The sequence below is a fragment of the Protobothrops mucrosquamatus genome, unplaced genomic scaffold (assembly GCF_001527695.2).
Source record: "Protobothrops mucrosquamatus isolate PMUCROS unplaced genomic scaffold, P.Mucros_1.0 scaffold3408, whole genome shotgun sequence".
In the NCBI taxonomy this organism is placed as follows: Eukaryota; Metazoa; Chordata; class Lepidosauria; order Squamata; family Viperidae; genus Protobothrops; species Protobothrops mucrosquamatus.
Window position 1 is genome coordinate 41889 of NW_015389389.1, and position 22459 is coordinate 64347.

The following is a 22459-nucleotide window of genomic DNA, read 5'->3' on the forward strand; positions in this document are numbered from 1 at the left end:
CCAGCCCCACGGAATAGATGAGCCTTTAAAAATTATCATTTTTAAATGAAAATGCATTTCAAAAAGGCTGAATTGAGATGTCAATAAATGACGGGGGGAGGGAGGAAGGGGATGAAGGGGTAGAATTATATAAAATTTGGTGTATTTATAAATATAATGTAAATGTTTGTCTTTAAGAAGAGGAGATGATTGGCTAGTACCCCTAAACTGCATCCGAGGTGGTAGAAAAGAAGGTGATGGGATGTGTAGGATAGTTGGAAAGGAGGAAAGAGGAGAGGTCGTGGTTAAGAGGGGGAGGAAGGAAGAGGGAAGTAGGTAGGAAGGTTGAGGGAGTGTGGATGCAGGGGGGGGGACCACTGGTTATTTCTGAATACTTACTGAGTAGGCCTTTTTATGTGTTTGTTTTTCTAATGATATGCACCATATTTGTATTATTTGTCCATATGTTTATTTGAAAATTAATAAAATTTGTAAAATAGAGATGTCAATAAATGACTGAAAAGGCGTAGTTTCCCAAACTGTTCTGACGATATCTTGAGTAGTTCAGTTGCTTTGAGTTCTGATTGTGTTTTTTCAGACAAATCATTATTATAACTAGAGCTGCCAAGTGGTAATATATATCTTCAATATATACTTATACAATATATATACTCCAAATATATTGAAAATGGAAATGAAAAAAACCTAGGGCTCCTTATAGTTATAGTTAAGTTAAAACAAGATGTTCATGAACATGGAAGGAGATTATGCTGATTCCCAATATGATAAAAATTTATGCAAATGCAGTCAACATTTAGCAAAACTGGTTGGAATCAGGAAAACATAAAACTTTAATAATAAAGCACCATAATTATACCTGCTCAACATATGGGCAAGTTAGAATGGTTTAGGTTGGTATTTGAGAAGAGAAAGCAGGAAATTTTCATTTCAAATGATAGAATTTTGCCACCAAGAATATCCAGTTCTCAGTTATTACCCATCTAAATGCAAAACTGAAGTTGGAAAAAACTGGATTTTTGAACTGCGGTTTGTGTTGCCTTTGTGTTATTTTCCATCAAACTAAGAAAATCTCTTGCACAATATCTAAACAGCTCTGCTATGGATGATACATTTCTCTTCCTATTCACCTTTCCTAATGCTCGTTGCTTTTTTTTTTTTTACTTATTATAGTGGTTTGGAAATATTGTGACCATGGATTGGTGGGATGACTTATGGCTAAACGAAGGATTTGCCAGTTTCTTTGAGTTTATGGGTGTAAATGCTACAGAAGAAAAATGGCAAATGGTAAGAATTCTTATCTTTGTATAATTATAGAATATGAACAAAGAAAGTATTACTCATGTTTATGGACAGTTTAGCCCAAGAATTATGTTAGAATAGAATAGAATAATGGAGTTGGAAGGGACCTTGGAGGTCATCTAGTCCAACCCCCTGCTTAGGCAGGAAACCCTATAGCATTTCAGTGAAATGGTTGTCCAATCTCTTCTTAAAAACTTCCAGTGTTGGAGCATTCACAACTTCTGGAGGCAAGTTGTTCCACTTTGTTTGAATTTGTTTCCCAAAAATACAACGGGCTGCCTGAAATCAATTTTGAAGCCCCATGTTCTGCTCCCCAACCACTGATTTCTAGTCTTTTTTAAATGGTCTACAAGGAGAAAACCTCAGAAAGGAAAGTAGCTCAAGTTTACCAGAATTGGGTCACTAATACAGGAAAATTAAGTCCTGAGTATTAATTGGTTCCAGTTTCCAAGACACGGCTTCAGGTCAAAATTGCATCAAAATAATTCAAAATTACGAGGGGAAAGTGAGATTACTGTATGCTCCATACTTTTTCTGCAAAGTGTGATATAACAATGAGAATGGTAGCTCACTGATCATTATAAATTTATTTATTTTTTGATACCAAAAACTAACTTTCCATTCATCTATTGGTTTTTCATGTAACATTTTCATGCTTTTTGCATGAAAAACTGACAAGCTGTAACATCAGATTAAACAACAAGGCTCCATCTTTATTTGGTATCTAAACTGCGCTTTTTGGCTTTTCTCTTGTGAACGGCAGTAGGATCATCCCTGGGGAGATTCCAGCAGTAATCGGCAAGTATGGAAGGACTCCATTTCCCCTGGTATCTTTTCTCCATGCTTGCAATATCTTGGTGGAATCTCTCCCCATCACTCTGTAAGAGGTTCCACTGTTGTAATCTGGAGCCCAGTAACTCTGCCTTACTCTTAGGCAATTCCAAATTCCTGACCAGGTCATTTAGTTCACTCTGTGAAATTAGATGTGGTTCAGGAGGAGCGTATGGTGGGCTAAAGATTCGACGGCCCCGGGTCAGCTGCATTCTGCTCATCGTCTTTATCATCATCTGAGTCTAGAGAGTAGGATTCTGGTGGATCTGGAATTGGCAAGTCCCCACCATGGGGTACAGGATGCAATGTGGATGGAATGCTTGGATATTCCACAATCCACTTCTTCTTTCTTGAGATCCCTTTTGCAATTGGGGGAACCATGCAAAAATAGCAGTCGCTACCATGATTGGTGGGTTCCCTCAACACCATTGGGACTGCAAAAGGCATGGACTTTTTCTTCTTGTTTAGCCAATAATGCAGATAAGTTGCACATGTAATGCAATGATAATGAGGGGCCCAACCCTTATCCTGATCCCCTATTTTGCATCCAAAATATAGGTGGTATACCTTTTTTTTTTTACCTCTGCCATCATACTGCACTTTTGAGATGCAAATGGAACCGCGCCACAAATGTAGCAGAAGTTATCTGCATTGTTTACACAGTTTCGAGGCATCTTGGCTTCTAAGGGAAAATATCACACAACTGTTCCTTGGAAATGTTAGAGAATGACACTTTCACAAGCCACCAGATGTAACTGTATGGTGCGTAGATCTGACCAAGACAAATGTACCTTGGAATAAATTACAGTTAGATAATAATCTTTACTCTCAAAGTGAAGATAAATTTATACACAATGGTACATTTGTCTTGGTCAGATCTACGCACCATACAGTTACATCTGGTGGCTTGTAAAAGTGTCATTCTCTAACATTTCCAAGGAACAGTTGTGTGATATTTTCCCTTAGAAGCCAAGATGCCTCGAAACTGTGTAAACAATTTCATTGTTCTACCATACTCTGTCGAGAAGTTACAAGGCATCATGATCATTAGACACCTCCCTCCTTTGTAGGCAAATATACTCACCTGTGTATAAATCTTTATTGTGAAATGTCTTGAAAACTTTAGCCAACCAGCACCTCTTTCACCCATTTTCTAATTAATCTAATTAAAATATGTAATTGTAACACATTTTATCTTAGAGGTTGATAATTTCCCAAAATTTTTAGACCAGTAGTATAATGCTGATCTTAGAATACTGATCATTGTTGAAAATCAGCCTATATTAGGGAATACTTAGTAGGATTATTCTTCTAAGTAGTCCATCCAAGATTAAAGAAACAGACATTTTCACCGACTTGTTGAATCTCCAGCATGGACTTGGATATTTGTTGTTTTATAGAATAATGTAGGAGAAGGGATAATAGGATCTAGTTGCAGAGTGAAAAGGGGGATCAGCCTAGAATTCCTACATAGTCACAAGAGAACTAAGTCCAACATCCCCCCCTTAAGTGCTGTTTATTCTTATCTAACTCTAAGCAGGTTGCCAACAGTTCGTTGAGAAGATTCCTGTGAATAGGATTTTATCTATAAATCAGTTTAATTGGATCTCCTCCCCAATAGACTATAATAGTCCTCCAACTACATCAGGGGTGTCAAACTGCCGGCCCACGGGCCAGATGCGTCATACAGAAGCCACGCCCACCCATTGCCAGCAATGGCAAAACTCTCCCAATATGTTGTGCAATGTCACGTGACGTCACGAGTTTGACATGTCTGAATTACATGGACTTCAGAAGTCTCATAAGTGACCATACTTACTAAGGAATTTTGAGAATTAAAAGTATCAAGGCTGCTCTAAAATATTGATAGAAACATTCCTTTCTAATAATTTAAATAACCTGCTAAATATTAAGTATTGCTGCTCAACAGGAGATAGCTATTAGCTGACCTTATTTGAGTTCAAAAGCAAGGCAACATAAGGTTTAATTAATACTTAACTGAGAAGATACTCAGATCTCAGGGCTGTAGGCTAAATGAAACATCCTGGGGAAAAACAGTGGCAAACTACTTTTGAATTGCTGCCAAATAAACTGAAGGTTTTTGTCTTTTTTAACAGGAGTTCAGCCTCTGAAGTATTTTTGTTTTTAGCAGGATAGGTTTCATCAAGTTATTTAGCTCTGAAATTTATAACTGGAATGTCCAGCCTTAGCAATGTTAAAGCTTGTGGACTTCAACTTCCAGAATTCCCCAGCCAGCCCTTCTGGTTGGTGAATTTTTGGAGTTGAAGTCCACAAGACCTAAAGTTGCTAAGGTTGAATGCCCCTGATTTAGAAGCTTCCTTGAGTTATCAAACTTGATGGTAGAAAAACAGCTTGACCAAATATTGGTTGTTTTATAATATGTATTGATTATACATATGATAGATATATTTATTAAAAAAAATAGGTAAAATTCTAGAGAATCAAGAAAGTGAGCTGCAGTAACTATTTCTTTGCTCTCTATCCTGTTAATTAGCTATCAATCCAAAACTTCTTTTATCCTATGATAGATTAGATTGACAATTGGCATGATTTTATTTATGCTAATCATTTTTCATGTATTAGCCTGCTTTTAGCTAATTAAGTAAATCATTTGGGGTAATAATAACATTTTTCCACCCAACTCTTTCTTCTCCACAGTTGGATCAAATTTTAATTGATGACCTACTGCCAGTGCTGAAGGATGATTCTTTGGTTTCATCTCACCCTATTACGGTGGATGTGTCTTCTCCTGATGAAATAACATCTGTATTTGATGGCATATCCTACAGCAAAGTAAGAGCTTACGTTTCCCCATATAATTGGGAGAAAAGAAGTTAAACATCTTTGAACTGTTTTTTTCATCTTGGGGGAAAATCCAGGAGATGAATCTTGTGGGATTATATTTTACATTTCCATATATGTGTATATCTGCACTATGTGGTGTTACAGCTCAGAGGCAGGAGAGATGGAGAACTTGATTTCCTTAAATAGTAGAGGAACACAATACAAGTAGTCTTTCAACTTGCAACCACAATTGAGACCAGAATTTCTGGTTACCAAGCCTCAAATTTTGATCACATGACCATGTGGATGTGGTGATAGTTGTAAATGCAACTATTTTTTCAGTTATTATACTGAAACTGTTTATAAAGTATTTGGGGTGATAATTACATAATTGTGATATCCTGCAATGTAATTTTCATCAGTTAGTGGTTTGCAAGAGCATAGTCGCCTAAGTCAATATATATTATATGAAGTGGCACACCGGAAATGGTTAAGATTAAATAAATTAATCATTATCTTTGTACTGGTGTACAAAGACTTGTGTATATTGTTCCTACCTGTTGATTCTTTTATAGGGTACTCTGGGTTTCTCTATAGTGCATCAAAAATGAATGATACTAAGATGATACTTTGCTTGCACAGTGGTTTTGTTCTGGTTCAAATCATATAAGCTTTACTCATGACCAGGCACGAATCACCAGTTGTGTTAGCTGGATCATCCACATATATTTTTAAAGGCTGAAGTCACACATCTGGATTGAATTGTGGCAAACAAAGTTGTTTGCAATCTATTTGTAAATTAGGAAGTTGTCTTGTATCAAATCAGAGTGTTACTCTACTTCTGTCAGTGTTGTCTAGTTTGATTATTAGCAGATCTCCAGAATCTCTAACTTGGCAGTGCCAGTGATTGAACTTGGGACCATCAATATGCAAAGCATGTTATTTGCTACTGAACTCTGACACTTTTCTCACTGGATTGCTTCAAGTTGGAATGGGAATGGGAAAACAAAGCCACTGACCGTAATAAATGTGTAAGTTGGCACAAATGACATGAATCAGCATGCCAAATGGAGCTGGCTCATGTTTATCAGAAAATATCTTCACTTTACGCCAATAAATCCTCAATTTTCCAGATGTTTTCTTCCCGTTTCTGATTTTCTGTCCCTCTTTCTTAGGGTGTGTTTTAGTTTCCTTTTGTGGTGCTTGTACTTACTGAATGGTTATAAGGTATCAAGAAAGGTATTTCTATTATTTTCTGTTCCACGTATTTCTGTGATCCTGAAATTTCCTTGGCTGTCCCCACTTCCCAATCTTCTAAAGCTCCACAGAAGGATGATCCTCACAATACCCTTATCTGAGGTTTAATTGAGATGTGGGAAGTCAAGGAACTTGTAGACATCTGGGAAGATCATTGTACCAGTGAAAGACAAGACATTAATCTGTACACAGACATATGCTCACTTGTTTAGAATAATTCTGTCCATCAGTGAGAATTGCATTAAAATGTTCTCCTTAGAACTGAAGTCAAAGTTGAAGCAATCTTCATCACAGTATTAATATTCATAAGTAACTGTTAAAATCATTCTGAGCAAAACTATGTGTGTGTGCTGCCTTTTATTGGCACCTATCTAGTGAAGTCTGGAAACTACAAAACTTCAACAGACCATGGGCTTTTTGGGTCAATATTCCCCAACATGTAAAAGAATCAATGTGAACCTACAAAAACCCAAAAAGAGCTTGAATTGAGCAATTTGGGGCTGAATACTTTTATATTATATCTACTAGTATAAAGACAAGTAGTTATATTAAGATTTCAACAAATGGCTAGGAAAGTTTGGCTAATTCTTGGTTATATTTAGTCTCAGACAGGGAGTTTACACAATGCAAAGAGTAACTAATACTATGTTTGCGTTTCTCGATTGCACAGAAATAGAATATACATCATCAGTGTGTATTATTCAGGCAGACTGACACAGTTTGCTTGTTCATTTGGTTTTTTTGAACACCTTGAATATGGTATATGGAGTACTATTTATCAATATTATCAAATCTCTCTATCTAGGGAGCGTCAATTCTCAGAATGCTTGAAGACTGGATCTCACCAGATAACTTCAGAGCTGGATGCCAGGTATAAGTTCTGATGAAATTAAACCCCAAATTATTAATAATTTAAGCTGTATATATTTCCCTGGGAGTAATTATTGGGCTACATATTTCTCTGGAATAAATTATTGGATTTTAGTTGTGAATTAACAGATTTTGAGGATTGGGTTTGAATTAGGAATTGGGATAATCTTCCCTAACCTAGTGCCTTTCATTTAAGTTTGGATTAAAGGACCCAGAATTCTTTTTTTAAATAATAATTTTATTAAAAATTGTAATTAAAATACAACTAATGCAACAAAGAAAAAAGAAGAAATAGAAGGTGCAGAAAAGAAAAATGAATAAAGAAATGAGTTTCCTCGTAATCCCAAGTATAAACAATTTTAGTAATTTATCACTCTTAAAATACAACTAATGATCTATTCTTCTCTTATCCCATCTCTTATTGATAATCAAATAAAGCCTCATAATTTCAATCCAAATGTGAGCAAAAGTTTATCAAGGGATACCAGAATTGACAACAAATCTATTTTAACCTTTATATTCCTTCCTTTTTATTTGTAAGAATCTTGACCTTTAGTTTTTTCAAATAATGTTCTAGAACAGACATGTCAAACTCGTGACATCACATGACGTCATGCGACATATCAGAACTTTTTCCCCATTGCCGGCAATGGGGTAGGCACAGTTTCCTTGTGACGCATCCGGCCCGCGGGCCAGCAGTTTGACACCCCTGTTCTAGAATGTGATTTCATTCTCCCTTTGTCCTTCAAAATTTTGACGAACCTTTTTTGTAAATTCAATATAGAAAAATTATCTTACTTAATTTTGGTTTACTTGCCAGTTCTTCATTCCACCATGGTCAGGGACTTGTCTTCATTCCATGATTTCTTAGCTGGCTGTTCATCCTTATCTCTTTTTAAAATAATTCATATTGAAAAATTTTAATTAAGTAGAAAAAATGAGAAATACATAAAAGAAGGAATAAGAGAAAAAGAAAAAGTGCAAGAAACAATACAGTTAAAGAAAACAAAGAAAAAAGATAATTAAAGAAGTGACTTCTGGCCTTCATTACATCAGTTATTACTCTTCTCCCTTTCCAACATAACTATAAACCCCTAATCCTCGTGAAAAACTTTTTTCTCTGCATGATCCCCACTATTCATGGATATGTGTTAGTCTGCTATGTTTCCACCCTGAATATATATATATATATATGAGTACTAATTGAATAAAAAATTGTTTAAAAGAAAAAACACACATCAGGCTACCACATGCTGCCTACCTTATAGAAGAGCATCAGTTTGGTAGAGATGGAATTGAGATCAAAGTAGTTAAGGTTTCAGAGCCCACAATAATATTGTCATAATTGCTAGTTGAGGAATAATGATTGTGCAAGCAGTTCTCTACCTTCTGCACTTGATCAAGTTGCAGTTGGTTGCATATTTGATCTGTACTTTGATTCAAGCTAGGAATAATCGTGTAAACTAACTTCATGAAAGCGTCAAAGTGTGAGTGAGACAAACAGTGCCATCTATTGTTCTAATGCAGCACATTCAAATGTGTAGGAAGAGCCAAGAAAAACATGATTTATCAAGCCATACTTCTAAAGTATCAGACCAAGAGATAATTTCTGGAATATATCAACTATGTCTAAAATGAAAAGAGCTTGAGACTACACAGAGCTGTGCATGTTTTTTCCTGCACAGCCTCTATTTTCCTGCTGGCATGTAAATCAGGTCAAATGCATGTATATGTATATGTATAGGTATATGTATATGCATATGCATGTGTATGTGTATGTGTATGTGTATGTGTATGTGTATGTGTATGTGTATGTGTATATGCATATGTGTGTGTATATGTATATGTATATGTATATGTATATGTATATGTATATGTATATGTATATGTATATGTATATGTATATGTGTGTGTAGATATGTGTGTGTGTGTGTATGTGTGTACACACACACACACTTCAACTTCCACGTTGCTGCTATGAACACATTTCTAGAAACTGTGCCCATGGTAGATTTCCATGGGAAGCAATCCAACTGCTCCAGTTTTTCCCACAACATCCTCCACACCTTTCAAGATAGGGTAGGCTGAGGAACGGTGACTAACCCAAAAATTTTGATGAGCTTCTAGGGCTGAGAGGGACTTGAATTTTGCTATTTGTTCTCTAGTTTTATCATCTTATCCATTAAACCATATGAGCTCTGACAAAGAGAAATACAGTATATCCTTTTGAATTATAACTATCAGTCTCAGCAATGACCATTCAGAGCACAGCCATTACAACTTTCAATCACAGCATGACCAAGATAGTGTCTTATCCAGTCTAGCATACTTCATGTCTCTACGGGACGTATTGGAGGAGCCATGTCCTCCATCCCCCCCACAAAGTGAAGAGAACCTTGTCCCAAAGGTTCATTTTTTCAAAAGGCCACTGGACTTTTATTGGTTTAGAGCTGAACCTAGAAGAACTGAATAAGCGTCTTGGATGAGAAGCAAAATGTTTTCAAAGGGAAAAAAACCCAAGAAAGTCCAGTTGCCTTTTGAAAAAAAGTACCTTTGGGACAACCTGGAGCAGGGGTAATCAACCTTGGCTCTTTTATGACTCGTGGACTTCAACTCCCAGAATTCCTGAGCCAGCTGTGCTGGCTCAGGAATTCTGGGAGTTGAAGTCCACGAGTCATAAAAGAGCCAAGGTTGACTACCCCTGATGGAGGATTGAGAATCTCTACAGACAAAAGAGGAGGAAGGTTTTACTGACTTTCTTGAACTCAGTTATTTACCTGAAGCAGAAATACAGGTCATCCTCAACTTACGACCACAACTGAGTCCAAAATTTCAGTTGCTAAGTGAGACATTTGTTAAGTGAGTTTTGCCCCGTTTTATGACCTTAGTTGTTAAGCGAATCACTGTAGTTGTTAGGTTAGTAACACAGTCGCTAAGTGAATCTGGCTTCCCCATTGACTTTGCTTATCAGAAGGTCACAAAAGGGGATCACATGACCCTGGGACAATGCGATCGTCATAAACATGAACCAGTTGCCAAGCATCTCAATTTTGATCACGTGACTACAGAGATGCTGCAGCAGTTGTAAATGCAAAAAATAGTCATGTCACTTTTTTCAGTGGTGTTATAACTTTGAACAGTCACTAAACAAGCTGTTGTAAGTCTAGGATTATCTATAGTGATAGAATCTTCTTTGCCACCCAGCAGAGTCTTATGACCTGTGGCCCTGTTGGTAAAAACTGCCACATGATAAATATACGTACCTTTAATCAACCTTTATATTTTTTAGTAGGCATAGTACAGCCATAAAGAGCATCCCATTCAGCAGAAGTTATTTCCATGCACAATTCTTGTCAAGCTCACCTCTTTTGTTTAAAAGCTGACCTCAGGTAGAAATTCAACAAGAAGAGGAAAAAATAAGTTAGAAACAAAAGTGCTGGGCAGGGGGGTGTTGTGTGTAGAGAGGAGGCAGAGAACACTTAAAAGACAATTCAGCAAAAACACAGCTGTTCTCTGACAATAAAATCCACACTCCGAATCTTGCATGTCTGCAGGATCTGCTCATTGGTCCCTGAAAGCAAGTTTCAATGCTTTTGAAAGGACAAATCTATTCTTTATCCAGCAGTGACATTGAGACTCAGCAGTTTTTAGCCTGACAAACGTATTGGGCTGTTCATTAGGGCAAAGAGATGAGAAAGAACGAAAGAGAATTCTAGTTGTGTTCTTTTTTGTTTGTTTGTTTGTTTACCTACGTAGTGTGCTTAGATTATAAATTCCTGTCTTGTTTAATGGATGAGGGACTTATTTTAAGATCTGTGTTCTTGAATAATTGAAATAGAAGGTGAAGCAGAGTATTATGAGAGCAATCCACTTTACCTAAATACCTTTCACTTGGAGAAACAATTAAGGTCCATGAAAGTTGCATTTCTAACTATGTTAAACCAAGGACATTTTTTTTAATTCAGGGCTTTTTTTTCATCTTGAGAACTTTTATGAAAAAAAATATATAATTGTAAATTATTTATTTCGCATCCTGTAAACTGGATGCTTAAAAACTCAACATTGTACACCCATATCCTATATATCAGAGTGGAGACTTACAGCCCTCTGAATCTTCTTTGGTGTTTTAGATAGGATTAATTGCCCTGAAGCTTTAAAGTCACAACTGGAATTGTTTAGAAAACAATTGAACACTAGCCACTTATTTGGCTGCCTCTGTGATGTGCTTTATCTGTGTACTTGTATAGAGGTTGTACGCTGTACCAAGCCATGCACCATGATCAAAGAGTGATCTGGAGGATGACAAGTTAAAGAAAGATGTTCTGATAGCAATCAATATAACTTGTTACGGGAAATGCTAATGTTCAGAATTTGCAACCCTACGTAATAATTTTCTCTTCTCCCACAGAAATACCTAAAAGACCATTATTTTAACAATGCAAAAACAGATGATTTCTGGCAAGCAATGGAAGAGGTATGTTTGCTTTATCCCCAGTAAGTTCACACTTTTCACCAATAGCATCTGAGCTTGCATCAGAGAAGAAATAATATTTTAGCACTAATCATGCTTTTCATGTTGTTGTGGCGGCACAATTAGGAAAAGACAAGAAGAGCACCAATGAATTAAAGAACTATGAATTAATGAGTCTAATAGCAATTTGCAGCTTTTTTGGGTGCACTTCTCTTCCAACTGCCAAAAATCTCTGGGTAGATTTGTAAAGTAAACAAACTGAAATAGCAAAGCAAGATTCAAAGAAAAAGTACCAAAGATTGAGCCTCAATTATGTTATAACCATTATATTGGGGTACTAACAAATACAAAGTTTGATTGGAGGACCAAATGATTATCTTAAAAATACTCTGAGAAGCCAAACAAAAGAAAGAAAAATGTGCATTAGCACACGATGTGCCACCAAAACGCCAGCTACAATTTAATATCAGTTTGTCGCAAATAAATGAATTGCTCAAAAACCTCCAGGAAAATTGTTATAATCTCTACTTTTGATGTGGAAGAGTCTCCCAGCATGACCGTCTATTGTTGTTTTTAGGTAAGTGGGAAGCCTGTCAGAGACGTGATGGACACATGGACCAGGCAGATGGGTTATCCTGTGCTGAAAGTTGCTTTAAACTCAACAGTCACACAGCAACGTTTTCTATTGGATCCCAAAGCAGATCCCTCCAAGCCATCTTCTCAATTTAGGTATCTTCTGTCTAACAGTTTGATATGATATTGCTAGACTGGGGAAATTTGTTTTCTCAATGATCTTCACCATGTTCTTTTCACATAGATAACTGATACTGTATAATAAAATCGTTTAGTTGATTCTTATATTAGGACTGGAGAACCTATGAAGCTTCTGATGTAGCTGTGGTGTAACTTCTATTTTTATGCTAACGGGTAACTGGAATTAATGGAATTTGGAGCCCAACATCTTCAGAACATGTTGCCAATCTTTGCCTTATTTAATTGCAGCAAAACTATTTATCTCCCAAATCAACCATGATTTGGTTCACAGTCAGTGAAATTGATCAATGCACTCATTAATTTCAGTAACTTGATTAGTCACTGCTTTGCTGGGGATTTATTCATTCCCCAATGACAGAGTATATGTTTGCGTTCTGAAGGTCCCTAAAGGAAAACAGCTGCCAAGTCAGTTTAAATAAAACTGAATTTGATGGGCAGACAGGTTAGCACAGTAAAGGCAGCCTCCAACATTGCTGGAACTGTTGCTAATTTCTATAGCTGAACCTGAATATGCAGGTAGTCCTCGACTTACAACCACAATCGAGCCCAAAATTTCTGTTGCTAAGCGAGACAGTTGTTAAGTGACTTTTGCCCCATTTACGACTTTTCTGGCCACAGTTGTTAAGTGAATCACTACAGTTGTTAAGTTAGTAACACAATTGGAAAGTCAGTCTGGCTTCCTCAATGACTTTGGTTGACGGAAGGCTACAGAAGGTGATCACGTGACCCCGGGACCCTGCAAACGTCATAAATATGAGTCAGTTGCCAAGCGTCCAAATTTTGATCACGTGACCATGGGGATGCAGCAATGGTCCTAAGGGTGAAAAACGGTTATATTGAAGTAAATATTCTAACCAGCAAGACCACAGATGTTTTTATAGTATATAAAAAATGGTGGCATGATTCATTATAACAATTCTTAAAAATATGCCTTTCTGAATTTTCAGTTACAAGTGGAATATTCCAGTGAAATGGGAAGAGGGGAATACATCAAGTATAACATTCTACAATAAATCAGATTTAGCAGGTAATCGGAGCTAATGGATAGTAACTATTCACAAAGTAAATATTTCTTTGAATCACATACCAAGGTGGTTTGTCATTGCTTTCCTTTGAACTGTTTTCTCAAATTCCAGTCTCTCCTATAGGGTGGAATTCCTTGGTGAGGTCCCATTTAGGTATAACCAGGCCAAATCCAGCTTAGTTTCCAAGCCTATACAAAACAGAGTAAACGGCATTGACTTAATAGGAGTTTCTTTTGAAAGAGCAAGGTGGCCCAAAAGAATTCACCATCTGAATTACGAAGAGGAATGATTGTTCTTTTCACAGCTCCTTCTCAGGTGATAGCAATGTCCCAACTCTACAAGCCTTTAAAATCTTTGATAGAAAATTTTTGAGATATTATTGATAGCTGTCTGTGCAGGCAAATTACCTTATTCATCTCTCAATGAATTGCTTTGAGGACCCCATCAGAGCAACATACAGGATAACCAGTTAAGGTAGCAAGTCACTCCAAAAAGCAAAGGAGCAGGGGGGCCTCATCTTACGCATAATGAAGGACTATCGAAGCTAGTCACCGTAATCATTGTCCATCCTGGCTTATGGCTTCAGTTGGCTCCTTCATTATTCTTGGTAGAGTTGACCATTTCTTAATAATGTAATATGCCTTATATAGGACTTATTATGTGTCTAGTTTGAAATTTTCAGTGAATACAGAACAGCACAATTGTCCTGAATATGGAATACAGAACTTAGCAGGCATGCTAGTCTCCAAATAGTGCAAGAAATACTATATCAATTTATCATTTATTTATGGAAGGATTACAAAGCTCTGCTTATAACCCTTAAGATCCTGTATGGCTTGGATCTAGGCTACTTGGTTGCTTGTTTATTATTATTCTTTATGCAACAAGGTTATATGAGAAAAGTCACATTATAATGGTGTCTGGCCCCAAAAGGTAAAGGGCTGCAGACCTCTGGGACTACACAACCAACTTTTTGCTTTGGGGAGTTGCTGCTGTGACTATTGATTTTCCATGAAGCACCTTGCTTGGTGTTTTTCCCCAATTAGAGTCTTTGATTCAGATAGGGCCTACATTGCTGGTTCTTACAAAAGTAAACAAAATCAGTTTTTATTAAAAAGTAAAACGATCAAATACAAAACCTATTTATACTTAAAATATTAACACTATTGTCTCTTAAAGAAGGGAAAGGGAGAAACGGCTTGATAAAACAGATAACTTCCAAAATGCTTAAATGCGGGGGGGGGGGGAGGAAACGTTACAAAACAAGATGCATGTTCCAGTAACACCACAAGATGGCGCTGGTCTGTTACAAAATGCTAGTTTAATACTCAGATCAATCTTGCACTGTTCTAAATTTAATACGGAAAATAAAGTCATGTTCATCAACTTTATTCAAAATGTGTAGCTGGGAAACGTATATCCTAATCCACATTTGGACTGAGCCCAAAGCAAAAAAGATGAAAAATTAATCTAATATACACAACAAAATAAAATTGGTTAATGCAGATTTTCTGGGTAAAAAAATTATCTATTTCTGCATAAACAAACTGCTCTGCTTTTCCCTGGATCACCCTTGATATTTTGGGGGATAATTCAAGCCATTTATTAGAGCTATGGGAGGTATTCTTTCTTTCTTTCTTTCTTTCTTTCTTTCTTTCTTTCTTTCTTTCTTTCTTTCTTTCTTTCTTTCTTTCTTTCTTTCTTTCTTTCTTTCTCTTTCTTTCTTTCTTCTTTCCTTCATCTTTTCTTTCCTTTTTTTCCTTCATATGTCTGCTGTCTGTCTTTCTGTCTTGAAATTACTCACCCGTAAGTGTCTCCAGGTGGCTACAATTATCAATCAATCAATCAATCAATCAGAATAGAGTAGGAAGATACCTTGGAGGTCTTCTAGTCCAACCCCCTGCTCAAGCAGGAGACCCTATACCATTTCAAACAAGTGACTGTCCAGTCTCTTTTTAAAAACCTCCAGTGATGAAGCACCCACAACTTCTGAAGGCAAATTGTTCCACTGGTTAATTGTCCTCACTGTTAGGAAGTTTCTCCTTCATTCCTGGTTGCTTCTCTCCTTGATTAGTTTTTATCTGTTGTTTCTTGTCTTGCCTTCTGGTGCTTTGGACAATAAGTTAACCCCCTCTTCTTTGTGGTAACCCTTCAAATACTGGAATATTGCTATCATGTCACCCGTAGTCCTTCTTTTCTCTAGACTGGTCATACTCAATTCCTGCAACTGTTATGGTTCGCTCCTATTTTTCCCTGCTCAGATGAAGCTNCTTCTTCTTCTTCTTCTTCTTCTTCTTCTTCTTCTTCTTCTTCTTCTTCTTCTTCTTCTTCTTCTTCTTCTTCTTCTTCTTCTTCTTCTTCTTCTTCTTCTTCTTCTTCTTCTTCTTCTTCTTCTTCTTCTTCTTCTTCTTCTTCTTCTTCTTCTTCTTCTTCTTCTTCTTCTTCTTCTTCTTCTTCTTCTTCTTTCTTACGGATTCAAATCCTGCTAAATGTAGCAAAGGGAGAGAAATTGGGGCATCTATGTGACAGAAAGCATACCTCTCCCAATGCTGATTCTGCTTAACATGGGAAATGTGTATTCTCAGTCTGGCAAGCTAGGAATGCAGGCTGGCATAACAACATGCTTACAGTGCTCATTTATCTCTTTATAGCTGTTTCAGAAATCCTACTGCAAAAACATTTATTTATTGCTTTTACTGTTTGATTTTATCTATAGTTCTGACTTTGCTTTTAGATAGATAGATAAATAGATAGATAGATAGATAGATAGATAGATAGATAGATAGATAGATAGATAGATAAACAGACAGACAGACAGACAGATAACCTTTATTGTCATTTTTTACTGTGGCACAGTGGCACACATTAAAAATGAAATTTAGTTGCTTGCTCTCAAAGTATACACATACATAATCCACATTTAAACATACTATGTACAACATATGCATAGACCTACAGCCTTACATATAAGTAACATATAAATATTAATCACTGTCCATAATGGAAAGAGGAAGCTTTAGAGTTCACAAGATTAATACTGTATGGAACAAAACTGTGACTGAATCTGGATGTTCTGCTCTGAATTCCACGGAGCCTCCTCCCAAAAGGTAACAAGGAAAACAGTTTGTGAAGAGGATGTGTAGTGTCCCAGACAGTCTTGCAGACCCTGCTCAAGCAATGCTTATGTGCTATGTCCTGGATGGAAGGGAGGGAACTGCCAATAATCTTTTCACCCATCCTTACCACTCTCTGCACTGCCTTCCTGACTGAAGCAGTGATGCTTCCAAATCAGACTGTGATACTGTATGACAGGATGCTCTCGATGGTCCCTCTGTAGAAAGTGGTAAGGATGGAAGAAGGAAGATATGCTTTTCTCATGTGACGCAGAAAATGCAGGCGCTGCTGTGCCCGCTTCACCAGTGTCTCACTGTTGAGCGACCAAGCCAACCTATTCATTATCTGCACACCAGGAATTTGATGTTGGTAACCATCTCCTCAGGTGAATCATTAATGCACAGAGGAGTGTGGCTATGCCTGTCTTTTCTGAAATTGACAATCTCTTTGGTTTGATCAATGTTTAAACTAGGCTGTTTTCCTTACACCCGTTCACCAAACCCTCAACCTCCTTGCGGTAAGCACCCTCATTGTCATCTTGAATAAGGCCCACTACTGTTGTATCATCCGCATACTTCACAATATGGTGAATATGGGAATGTGAGAAAAAAGGCACAATTGTTTTCTGGTGGAACATCCAACAGATTTTTAAGAAAAAGATAAAATTTACACCGCAATTATTTTTATTGGGTATTATGGAAAATTTGGATCTTAAAGAAATGAATCTGATGTTGTACTGTATAACAGCAGCAATATTATTGGTTGCTCAAAATTGGAAGAAGGATGTATTACCTACTATGGATGACTGGAGACTGAAGGTGTCGTATTTTGTAGAAATGGCCAAGATTTCCTCATATTTGAAAGATCAAACTCAAGAGAAATTTATTTTGGTTTGGAGAAGATGGATAGATAATATTCAGAGAAAGTATGAAATGAATAATTATTATATAGCTTTTGATTAGATTTTTTATTATTCTTATTTATGTATTATAATTTATATGTTATATACATTTTTATACAATCAAATATTAACATACTTTAACTCTATTATACAATAATAAACATAAATATAAAAAAAATTGTTTTCATATCTACTTGGTGGAAAACAACCACTATTACCCACATCACAAACTGGATAGCTCATCTCTATCCACTCAAATGCGTCTCTGGTGGAGAGAAAGAGGAAGAATCTTTCTTTGCATTCTATGCAGTGTGAAACGTGCAGGTCAAGAAAGACTGCTTTGCATAGATAGGTGGTTGCACCTTGTTTCTCCATCCCAAGTTGATTGATTCAGGGGTGTAATTCTCTTCCCTTCCCCTGATACAATAGATTCCACCCTATCTGTGCACGCTTGTGCTCAAATTTTTAGTCCAATTTGGTCTCTGCAGTAGATGTTGCAAAATAATCTCTGATTATCGGCCACAAAGATGGCTAATCTGAAACTCAGAAATTACTGATGCACCATCATATTGATTTGTGAATGAATTACAGACTTTCTAGCTTAAAGTGAATGCATTCTGTTGTTATTCTTTTTTAGAATAGACTACATCAGGCAAACCATGATCAAATTAGATACTATGTACCCTATGAATTTAGCAGCCATTCGTTTTCCTTTTTTTAAAATGTCTGTCAGAGACTATCAGTTTATCTGTACTACAGTAAGAATCAAAATTTAGCCCTTTTCTCTCCAGCCACATTTTAGTCTAATTCAATATGGTATTCAATGCCTAAATAGGGATGGCTCAACTTGTACAACGTGCAAAAACAACGGCTGAATTCTCATAACGAACAATAGCTACCCAAGCCTTCTTTAATTTAGGCTAGTATATTATGTGAACCCAGTCTAAAGCAGGGGAAGGCAACCTTGGCTCTTTTATGACTCGTGGACTTCAACTCCCAGAATTCCTGAGCCAGCATAGCTGGCTCAGGAATTCTGGGAGTTGAAGTCCACGAGTCATAAAAGAGCCAAGGTTGCCTACCCCTGGTCTAAAGAAAGGACTCTTTCTTGGCACTGTTTAAATGCTATACACGGTAAAGAAGGAATAGGGAGGGAGATGACTGCAGTGCAGTTCTGCTGAAAAACATGTTAGAGAACAAACAATAACCAGTAGTTCTGAGGAAACTCCCATAAGTCTCCACTATTGAGTTGATCAGCTGCCCACATCCAGAGACTCAAAATAGATGAGATATGAAATGAACCGTGCAGAAGGCTGCATAAGCCGGGGCTTGTAATTATGAGACATATTGCAAGGGGATCTTAGTTTTTCCACTTTTGCTGAGATCCTGGTGAGAATTGCCAACTCCTCCCTGTAATAATTCTCTCTGGGTATCTCTCTTTATCTGCATTTTTTAAAAATAGTCCTGTTAAATAAAGTCAGTGTTGTATCAGTTTTGGCTTTTCCTAATGTTTGTCTTTTGGAAAGATATTTCATGGCTCTGTAATACATTTATAACTTATTCCCTACTTTTTTGTTGTTGATACCACCACAGGAATTACTATTACGCGACCCAGTGGTCTTCCTCCCGATTCTTTCTTGAAAGTAAACAAAGATCATGTTGGTTTTTATCGTGTAAATTATGAACCCCAAGTCTGGCGTACTTTAGCTGATATTATGATGAAAGACCATCAGGTCAGTCTGCTGAAATTAATCGTTGGTTCAGTTTTAGAGATGATTATTCACTGTATTTTAATTTTACCCATCTGATGTCAACTGCTTCTTTTTTCCCCCTCCTTTTAGAATTTTAATCTAGCTGATCGTGCTGGTTTTATAGATGATGCTTTTGCATTGGCCAGGTAGGTGTTATAATTAAATTAATAAAGTACACAGTTTATTTGATGCTATCTTACTAGTTAGCTATTTAACATAATATTACCCCAAGAAACATATGTGAACTGACACCTGCAAATATATTACAATTCGTTTTCTTGTTGCTAAGGTTGCAATCCTATGCACATTTACTTTGCGGTAATATCCAATGAACACAGAGGAACTTACTGCAGAGTAAGTTGTCCTAGTTAGCCCTTTCATTCCTTGAGCTTTATTCTCTCACTGTCATCCCAAGAAGCTTTGGGGTTTGGGTTTTTTTTTTTTGAAAAAACAGATGCCATCATTCATCACTGGATTCTGCAGTATAGATACTCCATGAATTCTAGAATCATTGAATCTGGAAAGTATGTACTTACTGAATTTGCAATTTGGAATGCTATTAATAGTCAGGTCTTCAAAGTTTTGTGATGCTGCTTCCCATACAAGCATACCAAAATGTATAGTAAATATTATAAGTTACATGTGATTTTATTGTTATTGCAGTGCTCTTAATCTATTTTATTTTAACTGATTGGATCATCAAACTCTATGTGCTGGCTTATGGATAGAATAACAACTAACAAATAACAACAACTAAATAATTAATTAATAAACAAGCGATAGTCCATCGGATTTAATTCCTAACAGGTTTCTTCATATTCCATGTTCTTCTTTCCCCCCTTAGAGCTGGACTTCTGAAGTATTCTGATGCATTAAACCTTACAAGATATCTGCAAAACGAGACAGAATATATTCCGTGGCAAAGAGCTGTAGTAGCTGTATCCTATATTGGACAGATGGTTGAAGATGATAAGGCACTCTACCCCAAATTTCAGGTAAAGTTCCCTATGAAACTGAATATACCAGGAAAACAACAATAAAGTCTCTTAGTCCTCACGTTCATTTGCCTTCTGCAGTATAACGCTGAAAAACTGACTTTATCAATCTGGAGTCATTTTTTTTTCAAAAATGAGTACTATTGCATTTCTGAAATGTATATTACAAGTTAAGTAAAGTGTCACTCTATGGAAGGTTCCTGTTCAGAAGGTCTACCTGACCCCAATTTATCAAATTTTAGAAGTGTTTGTAGTACTTATACCAATCTAGACGTCCCTCCTAAGCCCACCAGTTTTTCTCTCTTATGAATGGCTAGGTCAGTGGTGGCGAATCTATGGCACGGGTGCCAGAGGTGGCACTCAGAGCCCTCCGTCACCCCAGTCCTAGACCATCAGCTGGGTTTTATAAAACCTTTTCACTTTAGGCCTCCGCCGCCGTGTGCAAAAAAAAAAAAGTTCAATCAATCAGTCAATTTCAACTTCTCGTGGGGAAAAAAAAGATCTTGCAAAGTTGGAATTGATTGATTGAATTTTTTAGTCCCACCCAGTCTGCCGTTACCACCGTAGCCATGCCCACCCAATGGGCCACACCCACCCAATGGGCCACACCCACCCGGCACCCAACAATGCATAAGTGGGTTTTGGGCTGCAGTTTGGGCACTTGGTCTCTAAAAGGTTCGCCATCACTGGGCTAGGTAATTGTGGAGTGTGGATACTTGTAATGTGAAAGGCAGGGAAGCAAGGTTAGCTTTATGTTGCCTGGGTGTTAGTCTCACTCCCCACCACTATCATTTCCCCTTCATATCCATAAGCCCCATGAAAAAAAAAGACTTGTATCACACCACATCAAAGTCACAAAACAGCATGAAAGCTTTTGAGTTCTGAAGACCTTTGGACAGCTCTTCTTCAGCAGGAAAAAGGAGGAAGAGAATTTGCTTGCTTTTCGAATTATGTGCCTGTATGTGGATATAATCTGGGGCAGAGCAAGAACAGGTGGCCGATTTATAAATTGTTTTGTATCAAGAAATTTCAAATTTGCATTAATATTTCTACAAAAGCTCTCAGAAATGGGTGATATTGGTGATCATGATAGAAATGGAGAAAGAAGACGGTAGGATCTCCCTTTTTTTAAAAAAAATAATAAATTAATGGTCCTGGTATTTTAAAGCATAAATACAAGGAAGCTACTCAACTGGATTAGGAATAATTTTACAGGAAGGAGGGAGGGGGGAGGGGAAGGGAGGGGGGGAGGGAAGGAGGAAGGGAAGGAGGAAGGAAGGAAGGAAGGAAGGAAGGAAGAATATTTTCTTGGAAAAAACCTAAGCTAGTTTGTGGAGAATATAAAAATTTATATGCTATTCTGTAATTTTAGACTTAAGAATGAGTTAATTACCTGTACCGTAAGTTTTGGGAATTCTAGAGCTTTGCGTTTTCTGCGATACAAGGGTCATTCACACATATAAATAACCTGTTGTTAGAGAGATTTCATATCAGCTCCTCACAAGGAAACAGCAATCTTGTACTATTTCATTGGAACAATGTTGTTTACCCAACAGAATGCAGGCATTTGTGACAATAGTGCAGTTGAAACGTATACAGTGGGAAGGCTATCTGGCTAGACACAATGACAGCAGGATAAAGAATGGCTTGCTTTGTTTCCTGACTCCTGACCTCTTCTAGTGACTTTCCAGTCACTATCAAAGGTCCACTTAATGCAAAGTCTCTGGTTTTATGGCCTCATAACATATTTTAACCATACTCATTCTGATATATTCAAAAAAATGCTTATTTTTTATGAACTGCCATAGTGATAACGGAAACTCATCCATTTCCATTAGAAACAAATTCCTAATATCTAATATACTGTAGACAATACTTAATGTTGATGGCTGGTATAGAAGTAACAATCAACTGTTTATTGCTGATGTTCTGCTTAATGCTGACGACCCCCGAGAGATTTCCTGAATGTAATTAGACTATTTAAATCTGAATGCTACGTAGAGATTCCAACATGAACCACTTATTGCTTCTGTTTTCAGAGATATTTTGGTAGCCTGGTCAAGCCCATTGCAAGTGAACTGAAATGGGAGAATGATGAGGACCATATCAAAAGGTGAAGCATTTGTTTCAACTACCTTATATACAAACTTGCTTTTGAGCATTGTATTTGGAGTATTATCTTTCAAATGACCCTTAGATGTCCCACTCCAGTGATGTTTATCAGCCCTTCCTTTATTTGTAGGATCAAAGTTACAGACAAATGAAATCTTGTGCATAATGAGATTTAATCAACCTATTTATGTTAGAGGAAGACAGCCACCCTTGTTGGTTGTTAAACAGAAAAAAAAAACTAAACAGCTGTACTAATC

The 22459-nt window shown here is 37.0% G+C and overlaps 1 protein-coding gene across 1 annotated transcript in view; it reads left to right on the plus strand.

Moving 5' to 3' along the window:
- LOC107297598 (glutamyl aminopeptidase) overlaps positions 1 to 22207 on the plus strand; it is a 39584-nt gene extending 17377 nt beyond the window's left edge. Inside the window, exons 6-15 of the mRNA XM_015826959.1 lie at positions 1171 to 1284; positions 4810 to 4944; positions 6998 to 7063; positions 11471 to 11536; positions 12111 to 12262; positions 13255 to 13334; positions 18938 to 19077; positions 19186 to 19241; positions 19940 to 20090; positions 22130 to 22207. Coding sequence (XP_015682445.1) covers positions 1171 to 1284; positions 4810 to 4944; positions 6998 to 7063; positions 11471 to 11536; positions 12111 to 12262; positions 13255 to 13334; positions 18938 to 19077; positions 19186 to 19241; positions 19940 to 20090; positions 22130 to 22207 — 1038 coding nt within the window. The remainder of the gene's footprint in view (positions 1 to 1170; positions 1285 to 4809; positions 4945 to 6997; positions 7064 to 11470; positions 11537 to 12110; positions 12263 to 13254; positions 13335 to 18937; positions 19078 to 19185; positions 19242 to 19939; positions 20091 to 22129) is intronic.
- Positions 22208 to 22459: the final 252 nt, after the last annotated feature.